Source organism: Varanus komodoensis, unplaced genomic scaffold, assembly GCF_004798865.1.
Source record: "Varanus komodoensis strain SLA01 unplaced genomic scaffold, ASM479886v1 scaffold1, whole genome shotgun sequence".
NCBI classification, from domain to species: Eukaryota; Metazoa; Chordata; class Lepidosauria; order Squamata; family Varanidae; genus Varanus; species Varanus komodoensis.
In genome coordinates, this window is record NW_025335268.1 from 91,973,180 (window position 1) to 91,993,897 (window position 20,718).

At 40.2% G+C, this 20,718-nt stretch overlaps 1 protein-coding gene across 4 annotated transcripts in view; it reads right to left on the minus strand.

The window, feature by feature from the left end:
• Positions 1–742: 742 nt before the first annotated feature.
• NGEF (neuronal guanine nucleotide exchange factor) overlaps positions 743–20,718 on the minus strand; it is a 58,129-nt gene continuing 38,153 nt past the window's right edge. For all 4 annotated transcript variants that reach the window (XM_044435300.1, XM_044435284.1, XM_044435292.1 and 1 more), the window contains 10 exons: positions 19,255–19,415; positions 18,219–18,371; positions 14,921–15,050; positions 14,292–14,366; positions 10,542–10,631; positions 6,989–7,152; positions 5,667–5,822; positions 2,927–3,006; positions 2,009–2,113; positions 743–1,505 (listed from right to left, as the gene is read on the minus strand). In XM_044435300.1, the coding sequence (XP_044291235.1) occupies positions 1,333–1,505; positions 2,009–2,113; positions 2,927–3,006; positions 5,667–5,822; positions 6,989–7,152; positions 10,542–10,631; positions 14,292–14,366; positions 14,921–15,050; positions 18,219–18,371; positions 19,255–19,415 (1,287 nt within the window). In that variant the 3' untranslated portion in view covers positions 743–1,332. The remainder of the gene's footprint in view (positions 1,506–2,008; positions 2,114–2,926; positions 3,007–5,666; positions 5,823–6,988; positions 7,153–10,541; positions 10,632–14,291; positions 14,367–14,920; positions 15,051–18,218; positions 18,372–19,254; positions 19,416–20,718) is intronic.

Genomic DNA, 20,718 nt, shown 5'->3' on the forward strand with positions numbered 1-20,718 from the left:
ATATTATTTAAAGTAGTGTGCTCAGAATCCATATATACACCAAGGAAAAGCAATACATTTATACAGAATGCGGTGGGCCAAGCAACAAACAAGTTCCCTCACTCCCCAGATAAAGCATCTCTTTAGAACATCACTCATGCCTTGATTTGGCCACCAACAATTGTCCTTATGGCTCTTGGTTTTTCTTCCTTTCCTTTTTTCAACAGATGAGACGTTCCCAAGAATGCAAGCAGTGAAGAACAGACCCAAGCAGTGACTAGTTATGGGCTATTGTCCCATGTTCACTTACCCTGGGCAATTTAGTGCAACCTTTGTCTAGGACAAAGGAAATCCTACGTATATGCTATGGATTGTACCACCATCTCTCAGCATGTCTATACTACTTGTTTGTGGTAACCAGTGGTAGATTTTGGGGAGAATGTTGTAGCAATACTTAGATTTAGTTAGTGGCTGCTTAAAGCACATAGTTCTTACTGGATACAACATGCAGTCCAGAATGAGAGGCCGCTGGACTGCCTGGGTATGTTGGTTAAGTCAGGTACTCTAAGAAGGGCTAGATAGAGAACTGTAGGCTATGAGCTGCACTGATTTTAGTTCCTCTGGAACTGGCTGTCTTTTAGACCAGCCTGGGTAGTGTTCATTACTATTACCATCTGCAAACTGGAAGTCCAAAGTTTCCTCCAAGGGAGCTAGAGAGTACAGCTGAATGAATGCTAAGAAACATTTGAACAAGATAAGGTGCTTTATAGTAATTTATTTACCTCTGTTCTTCTGATGCATTATATAAGAGATACTTCAGTAGGCAGTCCAAAATCAGTTCCTAAAGAGGAACTTTTTGAGTGCATAGGCATGGATGTCGACAGTTAACAGTGCACAGTTTCAAAGGTGTTGTGCTCCTGGGCTCCTAAACTCCCTAACTTCTATCTTACCACTAGAACATTGAATGCTGCACCTTGTTGTACCATTGGGAAAATTGTCATAGAATCAGGATGATAACCTACAGGGTCTTGGCGTTGTTTTTCCAGTTGTCCAGTGTCCGTCATTTTCTCACCAAACAGATTTGCACTCTTTGGAGCTTGAAGTACACTAGGAAATAAGTTTTACAGCTCCTAGATCTGTACAGGCACATGGCAGTCTCACTTCTTTTCAAGTCTGCCTTCCGAGAGATTATCCATGCTGTGTCAAGTATGCAAAGAAGTACCACCAGTATGGAGGTGAAAGAACTTCTTTGTCAAAAGCTGATACCTGTACACCTCCTAGGTATCGACTCCCATTGTCTCAGCATCTGCTGTCAATTGCTTCTGAGAAAGGACAGACAACTGTGTGCAGTGATTATTGTCTATTCCTGCTGCCCATTTTCCTCCGCTGGCTGTCATCTGACTTGTGCACTCGGAAACACTCTTTCAAGTTCTGAGAGCGAATCTTGGGGTTCATAATCTCTTCACCCATAGAGCTGGGGAACCATCCTCTTTCTTGATCATGCAAACGCTCCCCAAATATCCAGCCTAGATTAAAAAGAAGGATGGTGATGTACAGAGGAAAGCACGTAGTGCTGCAGCTCAATAAATCCATGACAACTTAATATAAAGAAAGTTCAAACCTGGCAATACTGAAGTTTTTTAAACAATAATGGATCAGATCAGAATGTATTAACAGAAGCTGCTTGCATAATCTTTTAAAACTGAGGCAGATGCTACAGTTTAGAAGGATTATAAGAAAGTAGCTTCGCTGGGACTGCACAGCTTTGCCATCAAGTTATTTTGGACATTAAGTTCAAAATAGAGCATGAGAAATCCCCATAAACACATCCTGACTCTTGTTCGTTTCCTTGGGACAGCCCAGTTAGAAGGCCACACCCCACTATTTTAGGAATATTGCAATTAACAATCCTCAGTCCTGCAGGCTAGAAGAGTTATCCAGTTCCCGTTATACTTGCTGGATGGATGTTTCTGCATTCAAGATACCATTCACTCTAAGGAAAAAAGACCACTGAGATGACAGCTCTTACCATCATCTGTCTTTTCCAGAATATTCAGCACATCCGCGAGTTCCAGTGACAGCTCATCTGGCTGCTGAGCCACGTATGGGTGGACGCACTGTACTTGAGGGCAGTCTGTCAACAGGGAAGAGGACGTTAATCCAGTTTGCCAAACCTTTATGAGTGTTATGAAGTTGGAGCTGGGAGCCTGCGGCCAAGTTAGATGCTCACGAGGCTCCCATTTATATGAATAATAGCAAAAGACTTAGAATCACATCCGCTGACTCTCTGGCCCAGGGCCTAAAATAGCCAACCAGAAAATGTGGCATAGTCTGTATAACCTTGATCAGGCTTCTGTTGCTTGTAGCACTTTATGCTACAAAAAAGTGACCTAGTCAGTTTGTGTCATCTCAGTAAATGGTTCAATGAGGTGAGGACACTGGCTGGCCAGTTACAGTACAGTTAGGCTCACTGATGGATTTCTGTTGTGAGGCTGAGGGAGTGTATTATTTTACTGAAGAAGTCAATTGACCTTAGCCCCCTGCATGTGGGTGAAACATGGGATGGAATGAAGCTGATTCGGAACTGGAAGCAGAAAGATATGGACCAGTGAAGTTGAACAAAATTGCAACAAAAGCTAAACACACAGCTTGATATTGGCTGAAAATGTCCCTGATTGGGGGGGGGATGGGGGGGGTAAGCACAAGACAGGCAACTGAGCCATTCTGTAACTGTAGGTAGGACTGGCTGCCTTCTGATCTTCACAAAAGCTAGCTGCTTAAGAAGACAACACAAAGTTGAACCAGAGCACGTCATTTCAGACGTATCTTGTTTCAATTAAGCAGTAGCCAACCTGCCATGGCATCCTAGAACAGACTGTTAGAACAGGGGAAAAAAGTATGTTCCTGCAACCTGTCATTTTGCCTCCAACTTCCCTGGCCTCCTTACCCATAAGCCTGGACGTAAAGGAAACAAACTTGGTTCGCCGATTTGGAGCCAGCAAGATCATCCAGCGCTTCATTTCACTCCTGCATGGGGTGAGGGAGGTAAGGAAGGGAATACAGCAATTAATTTTTTCCATGTGATTTTGGAAAGAGTCAGTTGGAAGACTAATATTTTAACTTGCCAACTTCACTCTCACAATTGTCTTCGTTAGGCGAATGCCACTTTCTCCCTTCTGCGTATCAGAGTGCTCTTATCCTGGCTATCTTTTCTATACATTTCAATGACCGCAATGACAAATAAAGGCTGTTCACATGCCATTACAGTCTTCCGAGGGTTATTTCATTCACAGAGAAGCTGTGGTGCATGTGGGCATCATTTTGAACATGAAGCTAACACTTGGGAGTTGTCATGCTATGTAACGCTGGAGAGTTTGGGCTATGCAAGGGGTGTTCAACCTTTGCACCACCGTACTTGCTGAGTTTGCACAACCAGACAACCCCCAACTGACGACTCACATGCAAGCTAGTGCCCGCAGCAAGCTGTAGCATGTTGTTCCAAGCCTGTCACAGAGGCCCATTTATTTTAGCATTTCCCCCCCTTTCCTGTAGATCTAATGTTTCGTTTGAAGTAGTTTACTTTGCTCATTTTAAGGCACGGCTCCTCAAAATGCTCCCCCACCTTAACGGTGCACCTCTTGCCACACGCGAACAGATAAAATCCATGTGCGCATCTCTGGCTGCTTGTTAGCCAAGCCTGTCACCTGTCAAGTGTCGCTGATGAAAAAGACATTTATGCATCCTGACTCATCTGTTCCCACTCGCTGGTTTGAATGTCACGCACGAGGTAATGCAGCAAGGTGTTCAGGGCAAATCTATGAATTGCAGTGAAAGAACGTGGACGTGTTTCAGAAATCCTTGACAGAGCAGAGACAGCTACTTTCCACTGCTATATTGCTCTTATTTTTCACTTCTTTTGAAAATACTTGTAACAGCCATTCCCTTCTTAGGGTCAAACGGAACATGATTCAGAGAATCCATGATAAACATGGAGGTTTTGGAAGGAGACCAAGTAACCCCTTTGTTGGCCACTTATCTACAGGTCAAAGGGACATGGGATGGGATCAAATTCGGAGCCTTGGAGCTCCAAATTTGCCTGAACCCACCTGCCTTATTCATACCCTAAGTTAAAGACAAGTCAGACTTTTATTCAAATATAAACTTCCTTCCATGGTGTTTTCCCTCCCACCACCCAGTTATTTTGCTATACTGCTAGCAGGCATGTGAATAATGTGACACACTTGCACCTCACTTCTGAGTGGTGAGCAGTTATGAGGATTCCAGTGTTTACCCAAGACTCAAAAGGAAGTCACGGAGGACTTACGAATATAAGCTTTATGTGCACACATAAAAGCGAAGCATGGGATAAACACTCTCAGCGTTAACCTGCCAGTGAATTGTCTAGTTGAGTCTGTAGGGTTACAGAATTTCCTGCAGAGTACAAAGTAAACTCTGCCTCTTCTTCAGATCTGTTCCAGCACTGATGGACTTTCTGCATGCGCAAGCCTCTTTCATATCTACTGCTGTCTACCATCAGCAAGAAAGATGAGTCCTCTCTACCCATCACTTAGGCCTTCTTGGACCATTCCAGCTTCCATTGAAACACTACACCACAACCTTACAGCCATCAACTATTTCTTTTCGGGTCTTAAAATACTGCCTTAGGACTTCTACACTGACATCTCTATTTACAGCAATCTTACAAGGATTTCATAACTGGAAGAGAACCTGAATCTCCTTGCAGTCAAAGGCACTGGGCTGTAAAGGGTCCTTGGAAGCTTATTCAGACTAACCTCAACCTCTTATTGAGACTATTTGTCGCTACAGCATTCTTAGAACAAACAGGAGGCCCTGTGACAAATTCATTCAAAGCTTAATTGCCTACAGAAGCAAGGGCAAAACCATTCCAGTCAGCGTTAAAACTGAAGGCCAAACCAGATCACCAACATGGAAGAACCTTAAATCAAGATCAGGCCAAAATGTAGCAGCAAGCATTGCATCCAGGTTGCAAAACAACACAGAGTCACAAAGGAGGCAGGAAAAACCAACCTTGCTATGGAAGAAGTGAACTGGAAAGGAACCTTATTGCTTAGAAAGCAATTATTTTCTATTTTTCTATAGTGACAGGAAGTGGCTCCTGTACCAGTGTGCATACACACAAAGATATATCTCCAGGCTACTGGCTCATATTAGAGACGTATGAGACATTAATTGCAGTTTGGTTTTGATCAAGATTTACCCAGTTTGCACCTTCCATACTGAACACAGACTTATCTGTAGTCAAAAGTCTACATTTCCGTGATTTGTGGGCCCAAAAGTGCATTTGACGGCAGATGTACATTTGAAAGGTGTGCATGAGAATATGCATACATTTGAAAGATATGTCCAATATACTTTGATCACTGGGAGTGATTTTGATGATGCACAAAACTGATCTGCAAAAAACGCACACATTTTCATGCTCCCCTCCTCCTGCACACACACACACACACACACACTGTATGATACAGATGCATGTTAGAACAAGCTCAGAGATGGCATATAGAGCACTTCAGTGAGTTCAGGTCTACCATCCTTTAAGCTTATCCCATGTGACACAGAAGTCTAGAATCATTACAAGAGAGCAAACTGAATGGTGTTATCTACATAATCTCCACATTTAAACATGTGTGTCTGGCTGTACTCACTGGGATGATGCCTTTAGCATGTAGCTGACTTCCCGGTCATCTGCATTTTCCAGCAGCCTCAGAATAAAGACATTGGCCAAGCTCTGTCCTTGATCCTCCAACTCCTCCACCCGGAGAAGTCCACGGGGAGCAGAGTCAAACACCTGGTATTTGTCACTGAGAGAGAAATTAAATGGGTAAATCATTAGTCCAAAGCATGTGTGTTGAAAGATGGGATGCAGATGTAGCCAGAATATATTTCCCGTAGATGAACCAGATAGATCCTCTTTAACAATGGGAAAAAATGCATGGCTTGTTATCGAAAGAGTAAACTACAGATTCTGATGCATCTGCACGTAAGAAAATCTTAAAAGCCCTTCTGTACTGCAAAGAAATCTAAAAACAGATGAGAGGGAAGGGAGTGCTTAGTTTTTCTTGTGCCAGTTACTTTTCACTTGAAAAGTTCACCAACCACTTTTATTTCATGCCAGCATTCCAGACTCTGTTTATTTTACGAATATGACTCAAGAAACTAAGCTACTGGACACTGAGGTATAGAAGAAAATTGACTAGCAGAAGTGTTGAACACCTGGCTTCCCTTCCAACCTTTCTCTAACAAAAATCGCCACTTAACAACGACCTTTTGCCAAACAATTTAAGAAGGAGACAATAGCGGGGAATTACTAGTCCTAAAGGTCCAGCGCGATAGGATGCAGATTGCACATCAGCACAATGATCCAACGAATAAGAGCTATAAGGAAGGGTAAGTCTTTCCTTCCATTTAGTCTGAAGTAACAAAAAGTTTTGTGGCGCCTGAAAGACTCTCTGGGGCAGTTTGTGTGATTATTTAATCACAGTGAGGCTGTGATGTGCACAGGATACATGCTGCCATTATCTGAATATGCAACTTCCATCCAGGTTTTGTTATGTCAGGTAAACACAATGAGTGTGGGTTATATGAGTTATACAACCCTCACATAAACACATTAACCGATTTAAGTAAGCTTGAACCCTGTTTTGTTTAATCTTTGCATTATACATGTTCACTCAGTTCGAACAACACAAAGTCCTCTGAGTAGGGACTGGATATGCAACTTGGCAGCCATGAGCACTGCAGTTCATCAAGGGTTAAACAAGCTACGATGACCTGCAGTGTGTGATCCACACATGGTCTCTGCAGTTTTTGCTGCAATAGACCAACAGGTCTACCCTTCTGGAAATTGTTACAATGATAAACAAATATTAACCCTGCCGAGTTTCTTGACTAATCCAATTGCCAAATAATGCATATATACAGTTTAGGATTCTGCAGCCCAAATTCTGCTTCTGTGTTTCAAACTCACCCAGAAATCTGTCTGCAGAGCACCAGCAAATCGTTAAAGAGAAACAAGTAGATTTCTCGGAAGAGTTTCTTTGTACGAAGTGTACGCGATGTCTTGGGCCCATTCATTTGCTGGAGTTCCCCCTGCTTTAGCAGCCAACGAGAGTGAGAGATGATGGGCACGGACTAATGAAAGAAATAAAGTACTGATCAGGAACACTGCAACACAGCACTTTATACTAATTAATCTGCATTCACTATCATGGTGGAGGTGAAGACCTTCCTAAAGTATATGCAACCCATATAGCAGATACTCCAGCGTTACAAAAAAGGGACACAATTTCAGCGGTCTAATCGTGCCAGTGGGAATGGCACTACTGACATTAATTAAGCACCTGGAATGTACTAGATGCTGAACAAAAGAGAACATGCAGTCTGTCTGATGGTTTACAATCTGGTCAGTTAAATAATGTGATAGAAGACAAGGAAAGAAAAAAAGAAATGATTGTAGATGGGAAGACGACGATGACGACGATGATGATGATATTAATTTCATTTCTATACCACCCCATAGCCAAAGTTCTCTAATACAATAATTAGAAGAATGCAAACTGAAAGAAATAGGTTTTAAGGGGTTCTTTTAAAACTTAGACTGTTCTAATTGACTAGATCGTGGCAGGAGGTCTTTTTCAGGCACTGGGAATGTGTCACGTCCCCCTATATCCTGAAAAAAGCAACAGTGACACCTTAAGTCACCCCAAAAGACAAATATCTTATCTTTGGTTACCCAATATACTTTCTGAAGTAAATGCCCTTTTACAAAATCTTAGTTAATTGAAACTAGCTAGTTCTTTTGCAATGTAAATCCAAAGTCATTAAGGAGCTAAACACAAACTCTAAATCATTTTCTAATTGTCTATCTAGAACACTTTAATTGGAAACCATTTCTTATTATTGGTCAAACTAACAATCTGTTTCTACTGAAATGCTAGCTTTTACTTGTTTCAAATGCTCATATAGGTGACATGTAACCTTAGTACTTTTCTTCATGGAACCATGTAATCCAATGTTCTAAGACATTTTCTCAGACAAAAAACCTGCTTTACAAGAAATTTTGCTCATACTCTGAAAGCCACATTTCTATACAAATTGGTAAAATATACTAGCTAATTTCATTGATTTTTACTTGGAATTTTGAATCATTGTTGATTTTCCTTTTTCTTCCTTCTACACTTTCCTCAAAGAAGCTGATTTCTGTTCCTTGATATGTGGATGAATTTTTAAAAATTAGTTACTGGGGACTTTGGCACTTTTAGCCCCGAAACTGAATTCAGGGAGCAAAGGAATTACTATACTAGAAAGTAAATAGCAAATTAGATATGAAAATGAAATGGAAATCAATGAAGAGAGAGCATCAAAGTAGTAATGGTATCATCTTTCCAAGCAAAAAAGTTAAAATGAGCAACTAATGAAGACTTAATCCAATTATTACAGGAGCAGATTCCCCCCTTCCTCTCTCCTATGCCCCAAAGCTGTTCTGAAGAGATTCCCCAATCCCCTGGATCAAATAAAGCAAACCCTGATGAGCAGGGAAGGGAAATCTGTTCCCCCTTTGTCCTTCTGGTTAAACAACACTATTAAAGCCAAGCAGAAAAACTGAAATAAAGGGCTTTAGATAGGATCTATGCAAACTAGCAAGAAAGAAATATAGGAAAAAGAATACGATAAATCTAAAGAATGAACCAAAGAATAAGCCAAATCTATTGAAGCGGAAACACTGAATTTCACAGAAATTACAAAGTTTGTAGTGACATGTTTTGGCAAGCTAAAACATGAGACTAAAGGAAAGGCAAGAAACAACCAAAGCACCTAAATTCTGAGCAACATCATTACTGATCACAGCAACAGGCACTGGTGAAATTGTGAAATCAGAAATGAGAGAGAGAGAGAGAGCAAGCGAAAGCGAGTGCACTAAATTCAGTTTTTACATGGACAAAGTAGTAAAATCCAAACAATAACCTGCAGGATGCAGGAAAATTACAGTAGGAAAGCAATTACAAATACACAAAGGAGGATTTCGCAAAGCAGCAATTTAGCATAAAAACAAAAGGACAAGTCAAGGAAACAAGTAGGAGATTTGAAGGAGTTGGGGTGGGGTGGGGGAGATCAAGAGAAGCAGGAAACAATGGGAGACATGAGAAAGTGGCAAATAGCTAACTATAAAGAAGATGACTGAATAGAAAGACTCAAGGAGAGCTACCTTATATTAGAAACAATGGAGACACAACAATTGAGTAAAGCAAGGTAAAGATAAAACAGAGTTAACAGAATAGAAATAATGAGGGAAAGAGGACTGAGAAGCTGAACAAAGATAACATTCCTTGGTCAAAGACAAAGCAAAGGACATGATGACGATGGCAAGGAATGCATGCATCTGTTCCACAGTGCAAAAACATAAAAACGATCTCCTGCTACACCAAATGCTGCTCCTCCCTCAATTCTGCCCTGCTGGCAGAAGCATGGCAGGGTTTTCCGACTGTTAAAGCGCTCTGACCAAAAGACAAGATCGTTCCCTAAATCTGAATCCAATTCTATGAATTACCACTAGACCAGTTAATGTTCTTTGTGACTATGTACTTTGCATAGCTAGAAGTAATTTGGCAGAGAATTCCAAAAAGACAGCTTAAAGCACTTTGATGAGGATCTGCGGATAGATGAGATTGACAGAAGTGGCAAATTATATTCATCTCTGGGAAACATGCCAAGTTGATACTTCTGTGAAACACTGGATGCTATTTAATGAAAAGCCTAATCATGACAATCATCTGTGTGTGTGGATGCATGTGTGTGTGTATTGCTGTTGTAAAAAGTTTTTTTTTTAAAAAATATACCCCCATTCTTTATTCGTCAATGGTTTTGGTCTGTGTTTGTTTTCCTTCATATGTCATAAAATATTATAAATTTACATTCATTTGATTCTATCAGTCAGCTCTAAGGAATACAAACAATTCATGGGACTCTTGGAGTCTTTTTCAGATATATAATGCATTTTTGCATATATAATCTGTTGCTGCATTGTTTGCATTCTATGTTTTACAGTGCTTCCAAGCAGAAGGCTTCTTAGCACTACCAGTAAAAAAGATGTGCTATTTCATCTTTTCCCCCTTAACAGATCAATTTATTTATGTATTATTTATTTATTTTTACACATGGAGGCAGCAGTGGGAAAATATGGAAGGATTACATATGGTAGAGGAAAGCATCCAGATTCTGCAGCAAATTCCATGTTTGAGGCCGGGTGATTGCCCAATAAAAGCTTCATCTAGAAGCTTAAGTAATAGAAAAAGAAATTGTGGTGAATGGGTGGTTTTAGTGTCTTTACAAGTAGTAAGGAAGCCTGGCAAATGGAGCACAGTATCATGGAATGTCAGAGTTGGTTGCTGTTCTCTGCAGTACTAAAAATTATTTATTTAGTGAATAAAGTAATTATGGACAATGTACAAATGTATTCCATGATTTTGCACTGTAGCAGATGTCTGTTCCCTCTCCTCAAGATTTACAAACTATACTTATACCTTAATCTTAAATTCTAACTTCTTCTGGATACTGATCATCTGTTCTGTACGACTCATCTTCCTAACACCTTCATTACATGCCTTCACCACCTGGAAGAAGAGAAATAAAAGTGCTTTAGATATAAGGATTCCCTGTCCCAGGATTTTGATTTGAACTGAAGCCACAATTAATATGAAGGAAATCATAGCACTGTGCACCCTGGTAAGAAAAGGGAGGCAAACAGATGGAAGAAACAGGGTCCAAATGTTATTCATAGAAAACAAGCAAGGATCACAGAAGTTTGGGCAGGGTGATACAGTTTTTGCCACAGAATGACTTTAGGCAAAAGATGTCACAAGTCAGTTTGCATGGGTTGTTCAATGCACAGTGAACTGAAGTGTGTTTTAGGCCACACCTTGAACATATGTCCCCTTGATTGGGGGTTGCTATATTGTGTGAACCTGGCCAACATGGGTTATTTGAGAGTTAAACAATCCTCACAGAACCCTATTACAAACTGATTGTGTACAATTCTGGTCACTACACCTGAAAAAGAACAGTATTGGGTTGGAAAAAATGCAGAGAAGGGCAATTAAAATTATGGAAGGGCTTGGGCAACTCACCTACAAGGAACAGTTACAACTGGGACTGTTTAGCTTAGAAAAAGGTGAGTGAGGGGAGACAAGACAGAGGTGTTTACAATAATGCATGGTATGGAGGATGTAGAGACAGAGATGCTTTTTCTCTTTCTCACATAATACTGGAACCTGTGGCCACCCCATGAAGCTGATTAGTAGGAGATTTAGGACAAAGAAAAGAAGGTATTTTTTTCACACACAGCACATGGGATTAAACAGGCAGTCATGATAGCCAACAATATGGGTGGCTTTATTTATTTAATTTATTTATTAAAACATTTATATGCCGCCCCAGTCGCCGAAGCCTCAGGGCGGCTTACAACATAATAAAAATTACAATAATGACAATATAAAATATAAAATAACAATATAAATTAAATAACAATATAAAAGAGGATTGGACAAATTTATGGAGAAGGCCATCAATGGCTACTAGGCTTGTTGACTATTTGCTAGCTTCATTATCAGACAGTTGCTGGGGAACTTGGGCAGGCAGAGGTCTTGCACTCATCCTGCTTTAGGGATCCTGTGTGCAAGTGGTTTGCCTCCATGTGAACTACATGCTAAACTGGATAGACCATTGCTCTGATCCAGCATGGCTTTTTCCATGTTCTAACTGGGGGATGCCTATTCAAAATGCTGCCTGGCATAAAATGTTGCCCAGTTAAACAATGTCCAGTGAGCCCAGAATGTCAATTAGTCTGAATCACTGAGTGCAGCTGCTGGTCCATCTTGAAGTGAGGACCCTGAGACCCACTAAGGCCCACCTCCCTCCAGTATCTGCATTAACAGGCTTCTTTTGTCAGAGTCAGATTTCTGCCTGATGCAAACACAGGTTTCTACAAATTGATTCACCAGGGATTGGAAAAACCTTTCCTGGACTATACACCTGAAAGTATGATGCGTGTTTAAATTAGACATCTGTTAGAGTTTCACATTATCATACAATATTTGAGCAGTAGCAGATTAAAAGCTGTAACTTCTCCAGGATGGCAGAAATTAGAGATAAATGAGAACTTTTACCTATTTAAACCATATTTCTCTATAAGGGGTTTCTTTTAGGATATAAGTTTCCATATGCTCTACTATGAAATATGGGCTACTGAAGTCTATGCAGTTTTGAAGTGAACAGGCCTGAGAGACTGTCTACTTGCCAGTGATATAGCCAGGCATTCCCTCATGCTGCAAAAATCACAGCTGGACCTGGGAATGAGAACTGAAGGACAGCCTGGGAGGAAGGCAGTCAGGAGAATGATCTTGATTTCCTTGGGAGCAGAGCTGCTGAAATGGAATCTAGGCTAAATTCTTGGCCCACGGGACAATGCCCTTGCAAAAGAGGGGGCTTTTGATGGAAATTCTGACTGCAAGACCAGAGGTCTTGAGCCTGTGGCACAGAGATATATGTAAGCATTATCACTTTCGTCTTTGTGGAGGCCATGAGAATTGGAGGGCAGGCCTGTTTGTGAACGTAGTCCATTCTTTCCAGAAGAGTTTACTGACTGTCCTCCTCTCTCTCCTTTGTTTTCAGGCTAGCAGAAAAATAGAGCTGTGGAACCACCTGATGTCCACAATTACTTTTGTTGCCTCTGTAGTGTCCTGCTGGTGCATCACAGGAGTGGAAGCCAGGGAAAAGTAGGGGAAAAGAGACTGTTCCAAAAACTGAATGCCCGAATTGGCAAAGTGTGCTCCATTCCCTGCCTAGGGGGAAGGGGAAGATAGAAGTCTCTGTTTTGTTTTGTTTTGTGTTTTGTTTTGTTTGGTGCAAAGAGATTGAAGACTTGCTTTGTTGTAGCCCTCCTTCCGCAGAAAGGCAAGGTCACTCTGAGGTAAGAGAGGAAGTCCCTTTACTTTATAGCATTATTTCTTGCCAACAAGACTCTGTCAATCGGTGGAAGTGCGTCCCAAAACTCTAAATCTAGCCCACCTCAGCATCTTCAGAAATTCCCACTTGCATGAAAGTAGTGGGTGTTCATCTTTGTGTGCTACCTCTCCAATTGCATTTTGGAGCAAGCGAAAGTAAAAAATACTTGGAATGTTGGGAACAGCTAGATAACCTTCACCTTGCTCTAAAAATTGTGCAGTGGATCACCAGTTTTTCCCCACAGAATCAACTGTGCAATTTTGGCTTACATATGTATATGGTAGGCAGACCATCTGTCTTTACATGGGTAGATGGGAAGAGTGGCGGTACGGCTGCTACATTGTTTGGACAGGAAGGGCAGATACCCTCCTACCACGTCCCCCCACCCCTGCTTTAGCCTAATTGTACTTTGTAATTTGGCCTAGCCCCAAAATATGTATTCAGACATGCAACAAACAGGCTCAGAAGCCTCCTACAAGTGGAGTTCAAAATGAGTTGGGGCACTCATAAAAAGGCATTTTATGACCCACAGTTTTGGGTCAGAAAAATAAGGCTGCACTTCTGGATGAAACCTGACCTACTAACAGTCTGCTTCTGGTGGCAGCTAATTATATTACTGCTCTCTATGGATTCTATCACCTTCAAATGTCTGACAAAAGCTTTTGCACTCTGAAGTCTGAGGCAACTTATCTTCAGAAACTTGCTTTTCCAAAGGCATTCCTATCTGACACTAAAAACATATACAGAGTTAAGCATGAAAACAGCAAGCCTAACAGCCTGAGGGTAGGGGGCAGGGAGCAGATACACCACCAAATTTCGTTGGTGCATGCTGGCCATGCTGGAAGATGGGTGGGGCATCCCCTTCCTTGCATGAGCCCCTTGGGGAATCTGTGGGGCACTGGACACAGTGGATCCCAAACTGCCCACAAACCATACAGTCTGGTGTGCGGGTGGTGGTGGTTTTGCCTCTCTGGGGGTTAGTAGTGGCCTCTACTCCAACCCGTCAAAGGCTACTACTACATCTTAACCCCCTCCAGCCATCAACGTTGTGGAGTAAGGATTGCACTGTAAATTCTTACTCAACAGTGCTTGTTCAGACAAGTAGTAGAATAGTTTGCTTAAAAGCCAGAATTGAAAAAAGAGAATAGTTTAGGGTAATACAATTTCATTCAGATGCACTGAATTTACCTCATATAGATTAATTGAAGTGCTTCAGAATAGCTTGTGAAAACTGCAAGCATTCTGACAAATTTTAGGTAGTTCAGACTTACTGTTTCCAGTTCCTTGTGAGCTTCAAGGGCAGTGATTTCACGTTCAGATTTTTCTTCCACTTTCTTCAGGATGTTCTGCACAAGAATAAACAGAAGAAGGATTATTATTAACTTTATACTAGAATAAAAATTTCAACAGTCACAGTCCTTCTAACAGTTAAGAGTACGTCAGAACATTTTTATGGGCTCGACTGTCACTTACATTTAAAAAATTTAGCTCAAATTCTAGTTCAGATAGTTGTTGCCCATCTATCTGTCAGTGTCTCCACATCAGTACCATGTAATCTAGACACTTGAAACAAAGGGAACTCTATGGTGTGCATCCTGAGGTCAATGGTTATTTGAATCAAATCATTAAAGTAATGGTCTAATTAATTTGAATATGTCTATTGGATTGAGGCAAGCAGTAACATTTTTAGCCACCATGGGAAGACTTTGCGACTAGTTTATTGCTTTGCAGTCCATTCACTGCAAAGCCAGGTGACTTTATTAGGCAAACCCTATTTCCTTCTCTCCTTTCCCAGAAAGGAATGGTCTTCTGTGGCTTTTCCTTTCATAGTAACTCAACCTAGGACATAATGGGATGGTGTTCAAGTAAACGACTGTAAGAAAAGTATAATGTGTTATACCTGTACCAGCAGCTTCAGCCTGGTGATCCTTTGGAAAGGCAAAATCAAGAATGATGAAAAAGGCAGGCCTTTGCATTTTGGATCCAGTTCCAACTGTGTGATTACCTCCCGGAAAGCTGGCTTGTCCTGGCTGACAATAGAGACAGATGGAGAGTGGTGTCTGTTATTTCCTTACAATTTAAACCCATGTGAGTAACTAACCTGCTTTACGTGGGTCTTTATTCCATGACACAACCTTCCTCAGAGCTGGTTATGTGGCTCAGAGAGTTTTGGGGAGAAAAATATTAGCACTAAGTGAATTTGGATTTAAGGATGGATCTATTTATAGTAGTGGGAAAGGGAAAAATAGGTTTTAATGTGCAAGCCAGAGTAATGGTTTCACATGTGTAGCATATACAGACTTAGCAGCATATGCTGTGTGTGTGGGTGTGCGAGAATGGGGTGTGTGTCCAAGTGGATGAGTCAGAGGCATAATTATACATCTTTACACAGTTGGATTATTGTGGTAAGGTGAAATACGTATAGTCATAGGAACAAGGCCTTCTATAAAGTGATTTAACCAAGCTAGACCTAGCTGGAAATGACAGGATGAAAACCTCATTTGCCATGGGAGGGAAACTACTGAAGATCTGCCAGGGTCTGCAGTAGTGTGAATTCTGCTAATGTGAATTCAGTGTTACAGAAAAACAGCTCATCATCTTTCATTTACGCTGCAGGAAAGCTCACTGACAAAAAGGGCACTAATGTGAGGAAAGTGTTCTGTTCACAACTAGTGTATACTATCTGGAAACCTCTCATATAAAAAACAAAGTAATTATTACAAGGATCGCAGTCCCAACATCAGTACAAAACACCCAAGCCCCCAGGCAAAAGCACTGACGTAGCAATAACCATTGCAGATACTGTGCCTGGTGCAAAAGCTACCTAAGCTGTGCAAAATGCTTTTCTAAAGCCGAGGGAAGAAGGTGTGCAACAACAGGCCTATGAATTAGCCCTGGAATTGGGCGCAGGTGTATGATTATGCATCACACACACAACTGAGAAAACAATGAACTACATTTCTACTTTGGTTTTCTCTGAAAGAGTTCAGGTTATCTCCATATTTCATTTCTATTGTTGTTTTGACCCTTATGGCTAGGGCGGCTTCAACTGGAGGAACACAGGGGAAAACCCAATTGAAAACCCAATGCACTATGCTTCTGCCTCTTGATCAGAAGCTAATGCAAAAAAGAGCTGAAGTATTGCATTATTTACTAAGTTCTACCTCAATATAGTTTCTTTACAGCATGGTTTATAACATTTCCTGAATATGTTTTTCCTATGTGAGAAATATTCTTTAACTGAAAGCAACTTCCATTTCCATCCCTTGTCAGTCACAGAGCCCTAAAAAATGCTGATCCAATTGCCTACTATTAAGAAGCTCCTCTGTCTAAATAGCAATGGAAGGGAAGAAGGGGGATTGTGAGAGTTTTCCAGTGTACATAATATGTCCTGTTACTACGAATTGGTCTTCAGTGCCTGTCCTTGTAGAGACTGATTTGGTTTAAGTATTTATTTCTCTCTCTTTGGGCATAATGTAGGTCTCTGAAATAATAGGAAGAATGACTATATGACATGATGAATTACTAGGTTTCTCAGCTTACCAAAATGGTTGTAGATCAATAGCTTGTTACTTTATTATTCTCTCAGAAGAAAGACAAAGTGTCCATCGTAAACATGAATAAGATAGGGAATCTAATATGGAATTACTTGGACACTTTCAGACACATATTCAAATAAGAAGATAAATGTTTCTCAGCTTTCATAATCCTTTCCTTTTTTGGAGACTTTCCCATTCCTTCCCTTACAATGACCCCTAACAAATCCAAACAGTTGCATTGAGAAATCTCATTAGAAAGCCTAGCAGACAACAAATATTCAAACCCATCAATCAACTACAGTTACATTTAAATTAGGAAGACTGCAAAAGCATCTAATAATGTAGTTTCTTGCCTCCTTTTTGGACATAAGCAGTATATTTCCATTGTAACCTAAGCATTGCTGAAACAATTATTTCTCATGGAAATACTGCAGAGATAATCCATAGCTAACATGAATTAAATTTCCCTAGCTTATTGCAATTATATAGAATTGAATTCATTGACATGCAAAATATATATGAAAATATACTTGAGAGAACATCTAAAACCAGATTCTACATTTGATGCAAGGCTGCTACAGATGGAGAAATGTGACTTTTAGACTGTAATTCTGAACATATGTATTAGGTGCTCACTGAACATAGTGGGACAGACTTAGAACTGCATTGTTAAATAACCTTCAAGGAGTAAGCATAGCTCTAATCAAGAATTCTAGAAGTATTACATCACCATAGATCAGAAATTATGCAGTAATATTCCATCTATTGTAATAAACATTGTCCCTTTTCCACTTGATAATCAAGGGTTTGAATGGGATGGCAATCAAGTAGAGTTGTTTAAAGGAAGATGAAAGAGGAGTGCATTTTTTAGGGTTTTTTTCATAAGAAACAGGGATGATTACATGTTGACAGTTCCAACACTGATATTTGTTTTTCTGGGATGTAGGCTGAAGCTAGCCAGATACGTCATTTAAATTATATATCTCAGGCTGGATCCAGGATCTGCCTTTCATAAGAGTAAGAAACCTTCCAGGAAAGAAGGGGCTCTGCTTGCAGAAGGTCCTTCTCCCTCAGTTTTGGGGATCTCCCCTACCTGCCACATCACAATTCATCTCATTTAGCATGGTCTTCTGACACCGTGTGTAGCATTTTCAGGGAGCTAGAGGGCCTGGTGTGGGAAGGAGGGGGCAGGAAAGTTCAATTCCATGAGCACACTTTATTCAGCATAAATCTGAATCCAGTCCAAATGACACCAACCTTTCGAAAATCATTAGCACAGACATGGAGGATACAATACTTCTTGTGCTGATGGATTCAGCCATAGCTTTCCTTGCAACTCAGTGAATCACAAGTTCACACCTGGAGTACCCCGTTGTAAAAATTGTGCAAAGCAGACTAAGGGGCAGAAATAACCCACAACAGATTCCATACCAATTCCCAGCCTTCTGACTAGATCTCTGACTATCGCTTTTTTTTTTTTGTTCCTAGTATGAATTGATATTAGTGAGTTAGCATATAATTATGCTTTGGAAAAAAATGAGTTTTTCTTAAACGCTAGTGAACATAAGCTCTCAACATTTGGCCTGTACTAGTCAGTTGCTATATTGCAGTTGAATGAGTTTAATAATTGTGCCATACTTGAATACTAATTATACTCACAGAAGTTGCTTGTATGCTCTCTCTTGGTAGGTCTGGTTGGAGACATAGGTTACATACACTGAGAAATGGTTAATAGTATGCTGATACACAATGTCGCAGACATCTGAGATTACAATGTTCTCTTCTACACGCTTCTCAAGATCTAATAGGAAGCTAAATAAGAAACCCAGGATTAATAATTTACATCAGTATCCAAAGCAGACATAGTTAACTAACACAAAGTAAGAATTAAAAGAGCCGTGACTTAGGTTTCCAAGTATTGCTTGTTTTAGGGAGGTGATAGGAAGTTGTGAAATGTCTAATAATAAATGCATAAATGCCGACTCTGAATCAAGTCCATTGCTTGCACTTGCTGAAAGGATTTAAGATGTAATTGATACCAAAAATGGCTCAGCAACTCCTAGCATTCCCCAGATAACAGAGTGGCCATCTGGGGTGGAATTTGGCCTTCAGGTAGGCCTAAGGTTCTGAACACCTGCCTTACAGGGCTGTGTAAAACTAAATGCAGCTGAGAGCTTGCTGAAGGAATGCCAGTATTTCTACTTTTAGATATGGTCAAAAAGAAGGATAGAATTATATGGTGGGTTGGACTTGATGGCCTTCATGGCCCCTTCCAACTCTAATATTCTGTGATTCTATGATACATGGTTATAAGGATAGGGAAGAGGCCAACCAAGTTCTTAACAACCTTGCTGGCCCCTCAAGATATTTGCAAATGCTTTCACCTATCATAACCACATCCTCAAAACAGTGTGAGAATCCTGTTTCCAACAGACTGTATGGGTTATATATGTGGTTGCTTCTGGTGTCAAACAAGAGATTCTGTAAATCAACTATATGGGATTTAGCAACTGCGCTGTTTCATTATCGAGACACAGACAACAGAAAACATTAATTTAAAAATTATAAACTAGGGATGTGGAAAGAAAGCACAACACGCAACAATGTTTTCTTTGGGAAAGCAAAATGTTTAAAGAAAGATGGGAAATCCTGACAAGAGTTAATTCCTTTTCATAATAAACATTAAGAGATTTACCGCTCACTAACAGCCATGACATCCAGAACATTGGAGAAGAGAATGTGAGCCTCTGAGGGATGCAGAAACTTTTTCAATCGCTCATTTTCCATGAAATGATATATCAGTAAATTCAGGCTCTTGTAGTATGAAGCTTCTGAAGTGACCAGTTCAAACATGGCCTGTAGGAGAATTCCAAAACTGTACATGAAGGATGCATAATAAGTGAAGACACCAAAAGCTTCAGTGATTGTCACTCAAGTCCAGTTTTGTAGGAACAATATGGAAGTTCACAAGCTCCATATAATGACTGCATTGATTACCAAGCCAGTCTAATGCACATAAACCAAAAAAGTAATTTCACACATACAACAGCTGAAAAGTCATAACAATAACTTAAACATGGAAGCTTTCTAGAATGATTTATGCACACAGGATATAATATGCAATATGCAGATTTCAGAGACTGTTGTTTCCTTGCAGCTGATGCAGATATCCTAGTGACCTTGTGGATACTTAACAGATGCAGATGAGCCTGAACGTCCCCGCTGGATGAACATCCCAACTGGAGCTGCCAGTCAAACTACAGCTACAGTTGAATTATACCCTGTAAGTTTAAACCAATGATCCAAAACGCTTCTCAAATGTTTAACCTTGAAAACATTCTCCCAAGCAGTTACTTTCCTAAGTCTATGGAAGCTACTGTAGCCTCGGAAGGTGATTTCCATTTCTTTTGCAATCATCGTGGCTGTTAAATAAAAAATGCCACTATATGTTGATATGTAGCAGATGACAGTTGTTGTAAAGGGAAAGGAAGTGAGGGCAATGCTCTTGAAGTGAAAGATACCGTTGCCACATATTTTCCTCAAATGAACTATGTAACTTTTTCATTCCGACGTAATAGCTTTAGTATATGTACCTCCAAGGCAATTTTTAATTGAAATCAAACTATGTTCAAAAATTAATACAAACACCAAGGGTGAATGGAAAGTATGAACTGGAATAAGGTGGAATATAACAAAATGGGAAGGTTAACCTGAATAAGGATGCAAAAAGATATTTAAGCCTCTTAGAAGCTTCATGTTATACAGCTAGTTTTTTCTCCAAGCTTGGTTAAATTTCAGTGTCCAGTATTATGAATAAAAGTATATTCATGCTATAGTAATTAACTTATGAAGTCATGTAATTGTTAGGTAGTTGTTTCAAGCCTCCTCCGTTATAGGCATTTTCTTGGTCATTTCCTCCATGACAGCACAGTGCAAGAACCTAAGTAAAGTCTCCTCTGACTTGTTCTTCTATTTTCTGCATCTTTAAATGATCTTGTATATAATTCAAGAATGTCCTTGATGATTAATATTTTTCTGAGCTTGATGCTCAACAACTGTCTAGATAATTAAAGCTACCTGTGAGTGATCCATATTTTTATCATTATTCTATTAGTGTTTTTTCCTCCTTCATTATAACCTGAAGCCTAAAACACTTCAT